This window comes from Netta rufina (genome assembly GCF_964035555.1).
Source record: "Netta rufina genome assembly, chromosome: 26".
Lineage (NCBI taxonomy): Eukaryota > Metazoa > Chordata > Aves > Anseriformes > Anatidae > Netta > Netta rufina.
This window is the reverse complement of record NC_140150.1, coordinates 4,977,781-4,987,510: the sequence shown is the minus strand read 5'-3', so window position 1 is coordinate 4,987,510 and position 9,730 is coordinate 4,977,781. Positions and strand designations below refer to the sequence as shown.

At 60.6% G+C, this 9,730-nt stretch overlaps 2 protein-coding genes across 3 annotated transcripts; both read left to right on the top strand.

Annotated features, from left to right (window-relative positions):
* Positions 1 to 259: 259 nt before the first annotated feature.
* LOC311219010 (uncharacterized protein) lies at positions 260 to 3,451 on the top strand (the record flags this gene model as incomplete). Its single annotated transcript, XM_084301960.1, has 7 exons — positions 260 to 324; positions 824 to 943; positions 1,648 to 1,895; positions 2,155 to 2,246; positions 2,362 to 2,582; positions 2,812 to 2,922; positions 2,995 to 3,451. 7 exons carry the CDS (start codon positions 260 to 262, stop codon positions 3,398 to 3,400), a joined length of 1,263 nt encoding a protein of 420 aa, XP_084158086.1. The 3' UTR covers positions 3,401 to 3,451.
* A 486-nt stretch (positions 3,452 to 3,937) lies between these two features.
* On the top strand, positions 3,938 to 8,983 carry FANCE (FA complementation group E). 2 transcript variants are annotated; one of them, XR_014619139.1, is made up of 12 exons: positions 3,938 to 4,498; positions 4,779 to 5,409; positions 6,045 to 6,089; positions 6,341 to 6,400; positions 6,477 to 6,620; positions 6,719 to 6,842; positions 7,464 to 7,539; positions 7,629 to 7,695; positions 7,779 to 7,904; positions 8,125 to 8,222; positions 8,314 to 8,425; positions 8,642 to 8,983. XR_014619139.1 is itself a non-coding variant. In XM_084301901.1 (11 exons), exons 1-11 carry the CDS (start codon positions 4,293 to 4,295, stop codon positions 8,315 to 8,317), a joined length of 1,581 nt encoding a protein of 526 aa, XP_084158027.1. In that variant the 5' UTR covers positions 3,938 to 4,292; the 3' UTR covers positions 8,318 to 8,983. The 2 variants fall into 2 exon arrangements, 1 of the variants encoding a protein (XP_084158027.1); XM_084301901.1 differs by having other exon boundaries at positions 8,314 to 8,983.
* The last annotated feature ends 747 nt before the right edge of the window (positions 8,984 to 9,730 follow it).

Sequence of the window (9,730 nt, the reverse complement as noted above, 5' to 3'; positions counted from 1 at the left end):
GGCACTGCCCCCTGCACCCCCTCTCCTCTGCCAGTCCCTGGGGGGCCCCAAATCGAGGGGTGTGGGTGGGAACCGGGCTCCGTTTGGGGTCCCCGTGGGGACAGGACCCCCCCCCCAGCCCCCTGACAGTGCTAGGAGCAGCAGGGCAGGGGTTAAGCTGATTAAGGTGAGGGTTGCTCAGGTGGGAAGGGGTGTGCCCACCCCACCAAGGCCATAAATACCCCCGGGAGGGTCCTGGCCCTATAGGCAGCCAGAGGAGATGGAGGCAGGCTCAGCATCGGGGGTGTTAAGGGGCCGGGGGGGCTCCCTGAGACCCCTGTGCAGGTAGGGCTGGGTGAGGGGGCTGCGGGAAGGGCTCTGGGGGAAGATGGGCTGTGGGACCCTCAAGGGGGGGCAGAGAGAGGTTTGTGACAGCCCTGAGCATCCCCCTGCCATCTCCCCCAGAAGTTGTGGGGCTGAAGAGGGCAGTGCTGGGGCGTCCCCTTGAGCTGGGGGTCCTGGCCAGGCTCCCCCCTCCCCGCCAGCCCCGCACCAAGAGCTGCTGCTGCCTTCTGCCCCTCCTGGGGGGCTGCCCCAGCCCCCTCTGCCCTCATCCCCCCCCCCAGAAGAGCCCCCGGGCTTGAGCAGCAGCTGCTCAGCCCCAGCCCAGCCCCTGGGCTCCGTTTGCTTTGCAATTAGCCAGGAGATAATTAGCCGGATGGGAAAACGTGGCCGCATCCAGGCACAGCCAGCACCTGGAGGGGGCTGTGCCCAGCCCCTGGCTTTTGGGGTAACCGAGGCTGGCCCCAGCCCTTGGCCACGTAGTTTTTTTCCCAATTTGCAGGAATTTTGCCCGCGGATTTTGCTGGTGGGGCCGCAGCTGCCGCTTCTCCCACGACCCCAAATCGGCCCCGCGGTGCCGCTACTTCCAGAGCGGGGCCTGTGGCTACGGCGAGCGCTGCAGGTGAGGGGCACCCGGTGCCACTGGGACGGGGGGGCCAGGAGGTGCCGTGTGGGGCTGACCCCTTGTTGTGGTTTAACCCGGCCGGCAGCTAAACACCACGCAGCCGTTCGCTCACCCTCCCCCTCCCTCTCTGGGACGGGGGAGAGAAATGGAAAGTGAAGCCCGTGAGTTGAGATAAAGACAGTTTAATAAGCCAGGAAAATAATAATAACAAAATAATAACAACAATAATAATAATAATAATACAATGGTGATAATAGGAAAGTAATAATAATATGTACAAACAAGTGATGCACAGTGCAATTGCTCACCACCCGCTGACCGATGCCCAGCCTAACCCCGAGCAGTCCGGCCCCCTCCCCGTGGCTAGCCACCCCTATATATTGTTTAGCATGACCCCAGATGGTATGGAATACCCCTTTGGCTAGTTTGGGTCACCTGTCCTGGGTCTGTCCCCTCCCAGCTCTTACTGCACCCCCAGCCTGCCTGTTGGCAGGACAGAGCAAAAGTCTGAGGTGTCCTTGGCTTGGTATAAGCACTGCTCTGCAAGAATTAAAACATCGGGGTGTTATCAGCACTCTTCTCATCCTAAGCCAAAACACAGCATTCCACCAGCTACCAGGAAGAAAATTAATTCTGTTCTAACTGAAACCAGGACACCCCTCTGTCTGTCTGTCCCTCTGTCCATCCCCGGCCTCCTCCAGCTTCCAGCACGTCCAGGAGGAGCCGGTGCCGGCCGGAAGCCGCCACAGCCCCGTGCCCAGCGTGGCCCCCGGTGCTTGGCGCACCTCGGTCCCCACTGTCCCCAGGGCGATGCAAGCGGACTTCAGGCTCCCAAATGGGGAGGTTGAGGAGGAAGAGAATGATAAAGAGAACGTCCCAGAGCTGAGCAACCCCTCGGGGCGAGCTGTTCATGAGGAATTCATCCACTGGAGAGCTCGGGGTGCTGCAGGTAGGTGCTGGCTGCCCCAGGGAGCAGCAGGGCTGGGGGTGTTGGGGGTCGTGGTAGGGCATCCTGAGCACACCGACCCTTGAGCCAAATCCCCTTTCCTCTATCTCCGGGCAGGGCCCAGCTGGGGCTGTGGAAACCCCTCCTGGCTGCTTTTTTAGGGTGGGGACCTGAACTGCTGAGCCCGTGCCCTGCAAGCAGCTGGCCTGGCCCTTTGATGAGGGGCTGGGATGTGTTTTCCTAACAGCTCTCCTGCCTGCAGGCTCCCACCCACCAGGACCGGGACCGGACCCAAACTCCCCCAACCCCAGAGAGGCGGCGGTGGAGACGGCGACGGGGGCTGAGCGCTCAGAGGTGGGCTCGGGGGGGGGTCTCCAGTGGCTGGGCTGCCCCCATCACCCCATGTCGGTCCCACAAGCTGGGGCAGGGATGGAGCAGGGGCTGCAACGCCGCGCTGCTCTGCTCACAGGTCCCCGTGGAGCAGGGGGCTGCGGCAGCCCCGCTCCCTGCCGCGGTGCTGAGGGCGCGCAGCGAGGCCGTGGTGTGCGGCATCTGCATGGAGCGGGTGTGTGAGAAGGCGCTGCCGGAGGAGCGGCTCTTCGGGATCCTCCCGAACTGCAGCCACGCGTTCTGCCTGGGCTGCATCCGCACCTGGCGCCGCAGCCGGGACTTCCAGAGCGAGGTCATCAAGTGAGCACACGGGGATGATGTTCAGGGCAGCGTGGGGATGGTCACTGTGCCCTATTCTGCACCCCCAATTCCTTCCTCGGGTGTGGTGGTGCAGCTCCTGGGAGCTGGGAAGGGGATGGGACGTGGCTGCGGGGTGAGGCGGCGGTGGTGGGATCCTGTGTGGGTCCTGAGCCCTGCTGGGGGCTGTTTCCCTTCTGGAGACCCACCAGCACGCGTTGCCTTCACCCAGGGCTTGCCCGGAGTGCCGGGTCACCTCCAGCTACTACATCCCCCACAAGTACTGGGTCTCGGATGCGGGCGAGAAGGAGCAGCTCATCGAGCGCTTCAAGGCGCGGACGGGGTGAGTGCGCAGCACGCTGGGCTCTGTGCTGTGCCAGGAGCCATGCTTACAACTGGGCTTTGAATCCTGCAGGAAAATCAGGTGCAAGTTCTTCATCCAGAACCGTGGCCGCTGCCCGTTCAGGTCGGACTGCATCTACCTGCACGAGCTGCCCAGCGGCCGGCCACCGCGGCGCGGTCCGCAGCAGCAGAGGACGAGAGCTGTAAGTGGGCAGATGCGTCCTGGGGGGCTGGGGTGCCCCATGAGATATGTCCTGGGGGGTCCCGGGGCACCACATGGATGCCCGACGTGGCTCAGGCTGGGGCTCCCGCTCTGTCCTGTGCTGCAGGAGCTCAACCCCTCTCCCTTGGGGAGCGCGGATGAGGACGGCTCCTTCCTGCTAGGATGGGCCTTCACCAGGGCCTTGCTGGAGGCGGACTCCCGGTACTTGACCTTTGCCTATGAGATGCTCTTTGAGGACTCCAGCGACTCCGACTAAACCTCGGGACCCTTTGGGACCCCTCCCCAGTGAGCCTTGGGTGCTCTTGGTGCCAGGGACCTGCCTGCTGGGAGGGCAGCCAGCTGCTTTTAATGGGTTCGGCTGCTCCTGGCTTCATTTTGGGGTGGCTGTGGGTATGGAGGGTGCTGTAGGGGCAGGGCGGGATGGGGAACGTGCTCTGGCCGGAGCCCCAGGAAGCTGGCGGTGATGGAGCCGCAGGGGTTTTGGGGCACGCAGCCCCCTCCCCGTACCCTTTTCCCCTGGGATGGGGGCAGTGGGGTTTTTAAATGCACAGGTTGGAGGTGGGGGGGGCGCTGTTTTTACACTGCTTTTAGCCAAACTTTTGGAAATCGTGCAATAATAAAAACGTGCTGTGGAAAGCTGCCTGTGCCCCCTGCTTCCCGGGGGGGTGACACAGAGGGGACCCCCGGGCTTGGGGCTGCGAGCGGGGAGGGTTTCCCTTTAAGGGCTCATTTGCATAAGGCGCGCACGTGGGGTTCATTTGCATACAGCGCGCGCTTTTTCCGCGGGAAAGGCCCCAGAGGGGCGCGGGTGGGCTCCGGGGGGCGGGGAGGGGGCTGCGGGTGCCCCCATTCCCCTATTTTGCCCCCCCAGTGGGTGCCTGCTGGGCTCTGGCCTCTCCGGGGGGAGCTGTGGGTGCTGTGGGCGGTTTGTGTGGGGTCCGGCTGCTCTTTGGGGTGCTCACTGTACCCACGACCCCCCAAATTTTCCCCCTCCCCAGCAGTGGGGAGCCCCCCAAAGCGCCACAACCACTGGGGGAGCACCCATGGGTTTGCTCCGGGGCTGGGGGTGCACGGACCCTCCCGGCACCCTTCTGGGTGTCCGGTGCCCCCCGTTTTTCCCGTAGCTCTGCGGAGCCCCCCCGGCAGCGATGGAGCTCCCCTGGCTGAAGCTCCTGGCCCAGCCCTGCCGCCTCCTGCTCCATGCTCTGGCCTCGGGCCCCTCGGGGCCGCTGGCTGCCCTCCGCGTCCTGCAGCGGGTCCAGGCCCGGGAGGGACCATTCCCCTGGCAAGGCTTCACGGCCGCCCTGTGCATGGAGGAGCCCACGCTGGAGGGGCCGGAGGAGGCCCTGGCTGTGTGAGTCGGCTGTGATCCCAAAACCCGGGGTGTGGGGGGGTGTTTGGGACATCGGGTGCCCAATTTCTGTGCATGCTCTCCCCTCCGGTGCAATGGGCGGTAGCAGGGAGCTGCTGCTTTTCCAGCTTGTCTGCAAAAGCTGGTAGAGGGGTTGGCCGTTTCCTCGGGTTTTCTGTTCCCTTCAGACCCCTCTCCATGGGTGGGGTGGGCACGTAAGGACTTGGGGCCATGCAGGACTTTGCTCTGATGCGCTCCTTCTTCATTTTCTCCCCTTTTCCAGCAAACCACGGCTGCTGCTGCTCCCTGTCGTGTGCCAGAGAAACCTCTTCTCCCTGCTGCAGGCGGTGGCAGCGGTGGTGCCAGTGGACTGCATCCACCAGCTGCTGCGGGCTGCGAGGGGGGACCCCAACCTGGACCCCTGGGTGCAGGCACTGGGGGCCCTGCTGCAGCGGGGGCTGCGGGGTGAGGAGCTCTCCCCTCCACCCCCTGCCCTGACAGCAGCCTGCCGGCAGCAGCTCAGGTGCCTGTGCCAAAAAATCGCCCCGAGCAAACTGGAGGGGCAAAGAAAACTGAAGTGGTGCCCCAGCGAGCAGCTTGGTGCTGCAGGGGATGCGGCTGACTCCGTGCTCCCAGGTGGGAAGCGCAAGAAAGCGTCCGAGGAGAGCCTGGAGCTGGGTGAGGGGAGAGGAGGGAAGAGGGTGCTGCTGGAGGAGGTGGTGTTTGACCTGCCGGGAAGCCAGGATGGAGAAGATGAAGCAGGGGTGGAAGAGATGCCTGAGGAGACTGCGGGGGACAGGTCTGCTCAGAGCACGGCTGGAGCTGCTCCGGAAAGCTCCCAGCGGGATGCAGCTGGGGAGCCCGGCAGGATTTCTCAGACAGAGGTGGCAGCTGAGGTCCAGGCCTTTATCCAGGTGCTGGGGAGGTTCCCAAATTTTTGGGGGTTTCTTGGTCTCATCCTAGGTGAATTTTCCCGGTATGAGGGAAATCCAGCTCCATGCTAGATCTGTGCACTCCTCTCCCCAAACCTCTCCTGCCTAGTGGAGAGGTGGATGCTGTTCTGGGAGCATCCTTGTGTCTCCTGGGGACACCTCTGAGCCTCACCGCAGAGGAAAAGTCCCCTGGGAGCCTTCAGGCTGCTGCTGTGTGCATGGCACAGGTACCTTAAAGACAAATAATTCTCATTTGGGGACACTGCTCGAGGCAAGGAGCCCAAGCTCTCTGCAGACTGACAGCAAGCTGCAGCTGTGGGGCTGTGCTGGTTTTTCTAAGGGCGTTGTGATTTTCACCTTCCCTTTTAAAAGGTGGCTGTGCAGGGCTGGTGCTTGGCACCAGATAGCTCTGTTGTCCAGCTTCAAAACAGCAGGATGTTGAAAATTGCTGTGCAAATAAGAGGTGTCATTACCTTTGAACTTACCCTCCCAAAGTGCTTTTCCTAGAAATCAGGAAGCAAACTGAGCCAGCGACTCCCTACCTGAGGGTTTTCCTCCCCCTTTCCAGCCAGTGAATGTTCAGTCTCATTTCTTTCCCTTTACTGCATTTTCCCCAGATGCATGGACCGAGGCTGAAAATGCTGCTGCTGCAAGAGTCCAATGTAAGTGTTCTTTTGGCCTTTCTCCTTGCTGCAGATGGGCTAAATGGGTTCATCTGAGGGCCTCCAGGAGGGATGGGAGAGGAGATGGGTTTCTCAGAGATGACTGATTAAAAAGACAGCCCAGTTGCCAGCTCTGCAGCATGTGGGGTCAGTGCTAGCTGAAGTGGGGAGGTGGGAGGGAAGAGGGAAGCCCTAGAGCTGTATTTTGGGTTTGGTTTGGTGCATTACCCAGGGGTTGCATTTCCTTGCAGCGCTCAGAGCCGAGCATCCCACCTGAGCTGCGTGTCCTCAGCCACTGCTCTGCTAGCCAGGTGAGCATCGGTGTCCTCATAGCTGCAAAGGGCCTGCTGCTGTCCCTAACGTCCCTGTCCCCTCTGCTGTCCCCAGGTCGAGGGGTTGTGCGCCTTTCTCCAGCTTTCCACGTGCCCAGAGCAGCTCCTGGTGCGGTTCTGCAGCTGGCTGCTGGCTCTCACACCCGACCTCAGCTACGCCAGCGCAGCCGTCCTGGCTGAGCAGCTCTTCCTCAAGCGAGTAAGTGCCCGGGCAGAGGTTTCCAAGACTGTCTCTGCCCTATTTTCTACCCCGTTTCCTTACCTGCAGTCCCCACCTCCCATCTTTTCTCTCCACAGGTCCTGTCCCTCACACAGCCGCCCTCCCGTCACCTCATGGCTGCCTTCACGTCCTTCTGCTCCAAGTACTCCCAGCCCTTCTGTCAGGTCCTGGTGGCTCCGGTGCTGCGGGAGCCAGGGGAAGGTGTGCTGGGCTCAAGCCCTCCTGTGGGATGTCCTTATGGGAGGCACGGGTGGTTTTGGGAACAGCTGGAGGGAGGCTGTGGTCTGTGAAGGGCTGTACCCAGTGGGCAGGGAAGCCTGAACTGCAGGGTGCTGCCTCTTGGAGGGCATTTATCACCTAAAATGTGTGTTAGGACACATAGAAATAGTGCTGGAGTAATCTGGGCAGGTGAGCTCTCAGAATTTGGGTGGGAAGATGGGTTTACAGGTGCTTGTATGCACAGGGAGGCAAAGCCAGTTTCCAGCATCAGCTCTCCTGGAGGAAAGCTGCCATCCCCTCCATGGGCATGGGGATTTTTGGCAACTGCTAACGCTGGGCCAAAATCTCACTGAGAGGAGGCGTTGCTGGCACAGGAAGAGAATCCTGCATGAACCTTCACCAGGGCAGCGTTCCCCTTTGCTGGGGACTGCTGGCAATTAAACCTTTTGCCACGGATGGTTGAAGAAATCTGGATTATCTGAGCCCTAGAAGGGGCACACAACACGCCCGCTGATTTCTGGGTGTCCTGACTGGGTTGAAGGGGTAACAGGAAGGGTCAAGCACGTCCTTGTGGATTTGGCAGCCTCTGCTTTGCTCCTGCAGGTGCTGAACACACCAAGCTGCTGTGTGAGCTCGTGGAGGAGTGCCTGGAGCCTGACTACGTGAGACTGGTGTTGAGGTAAGAGATCAGGAGCTGAGCTCTGCCCTGCAGATCCAGCGGGGCCGTGCAAGCAGCATGGCACATCTCTTCCTCACTGTCCTTTATAGTCAGGTCCTGGAGGTTCCTCTGTCGGAGCGGCTGCTGCCGGTGGTGCTGGCCGTGCTGGGGAGGCAGGTGAGGGCCCTGTGCCCTGCAGATCCCCAGCTGGCTCCAGCAGCAATGGCCAGCAATCCTCCCCACTCCCATTCCTCTCACAGGAGGCGCTGCCCCCCGAACTCTTCGACCTCCTGGTGCTGACGCTGTGCCGGCAGGCCCCGGCCTTTGCCACGTCGCTGAGTTATGCCAAGCTGGTGACAGCAGTGCTCACCATGTACCAAAGCCATGTGAGTAAGGCCTGGCGTGCTGCTGCTGTCTGGTGTTTCCTGGCTCTGGGGGGCAGGTGGGAGGCTGAGGGGCTGTCAGCGGGGGCTGCAGCTGAGCCAGGACCTGGCCCTGGGGTCTCTTCTTCAGGGCATCTATTCCTTGCAATGGGGAGGACACGGGGCTCTGCTGTTGTGATGTGGCTCAGAGCCCATCTGAGCTCCTTGCTGCTCTCCCCCCCAGGTCACACCAGCCCACCGGAGCCGCCTGGCAGCTGCTCTGGAAGGCAGCAATGCAGCCCTAAAGAAATCTCTGCAGGCTGTGCTAGGAGCGCCTGCCAGGTGAGGAGCATGTCCCTGCCTGGGCTCACTGGGTTTCCCTGTTTCCCTTTCCCTAGGGAATCTTTTGATTTCTCTCCTTTCCTCCTCCCAGGTGAGCACTGACGGAGCTGCTGCAGGTTTCCTTGGATGGAGGATGCCTTTATGTTGCTCACCAGCAAGACAGGAACCCAACGACTGGCTCAAAAAGCAGGGGGAGGCTGCAGGTGTGCCTCTGCCCAGGACTTTGTGTGGTGCTGTGCTTTCAGCTGCCCTGCTGTGAGCGGGGCTGGGGCTGTCGTGGCGTTATCCCAGAGCAGTCCCTGTGCTGCGATATGGGTGATATATGTCTACCCTGGGGTGTGAAGATGATGGTTTTCTAAGTTAAACGTGAAATTTCCAACCTCTCTATGTCTGTTCTGTCTCTGGGCACCTTGACTAAGGTCGTGGAAAGAGGGAATGTGTGTGTTGGAGGGTTCTGCGAACGTGTTTCAGGTAATCTGCAGCCCCAGCTACCCGCAGTGGGCGCCGCGCTCAAGATGGCGGCTCCCTCTGACCCTGCCTCTCCCAAGATGGCGCCTCATCCTCCTCCCCCGCCTCTCCCAAGATGGCGCCGTGCGCCCCTCCCGGCCTGCCCCGTCCAAGATGGCAGCGGAGGAGGAGTCGCTGGTCCGCCTGTGGCAGCGCTGCGCCGCGGGGCGGCCGAGGGAGGCTGGCGGCTCTCAGCTCTCCGCCACCCGCCGGGACGGCGCTGCGAGGCACTGAATCGTCCCGAATCTCCCCAAATCGTCCTGGGGGAGGGGGGGGCGTGAGGGGTGTCGGACAGGGCAATGGGCTGGGAGAGGGTTATTGCATAAAGGCTGCTGGGGGAAATGGGTTGTAACCTCTAGAATGTCTTTTTTCACCTGAAAATAAAATCCGTTCTGATGTTCACAATAAACTAATGTCATGCAGGTACTTCACTCCTGGATGTGGGTGGGGTGGTGCTGAAGTGAGCCCAGGGCTGAGGCTAGCAGCACTTTCCACTTTGAGTATGTTCTTGAGTATGTTTCCACTTTCCTATATTCTCTTACACAAAAGGGTTTTCCATCAATTAGGTCCCTGCGTTGCCCACTAAGGCAGGGTGTGGTTATATACTTTTTTTTTTTTGGGGGGAGGGTGTTTTTGAGTTTCACCAACCGCTGCTCAGCCCTCCAGCCAGGGATGTTCTCTCAGCCATTACATGTGTGGATGTATAAACCCCCTGAACTAAAGTACAGACAAACTTAGGAATCTCTTGCTGCATCTAGTGAAGGTGGTGAGGAGAGGGGCAACACTCAGTATCTGTCACGGTACCCTCGGTCCCTTGATTTCATTTGCACTGAGCAGTCTGCTCTGCCATCAAACTGCCCTAACCTAGTGGGACTTTGGTAATTGGAGTCCTGTATCTGACGTGTGGTTTGCATTAAATGTCTGCTTCCCTTAATGCTCAGGACACTCTCTGCTGCAGAATGAGGTTTGCATAGATGCACGTAGGGAAGAAAAAAGATTAG

Coding starts and splice junctions, on each gene's coding strand:
- FANCE (XM_084301901.1), top strand. CDS start 4,293: ATGGAGCTCCCCTGGCTGAAGCTCCTGGCCCAGCCCTGCCGCCTCCTG. Junction 4,499..4,778: donor CCGGAGGAGGCCCTGGCTGT/GTGAGTCGGCTG, acceptor CCCCTTTTCCAG/CAAACCACGGCTGCTGCTGC. Junction 5,410..6,044: donor AGGTCCAGGCCTTTATCCAG/GTGCTGGGGAGG, acceptor CATTTTCCCCAG/ATGCATGGACCGAGGCTGAA.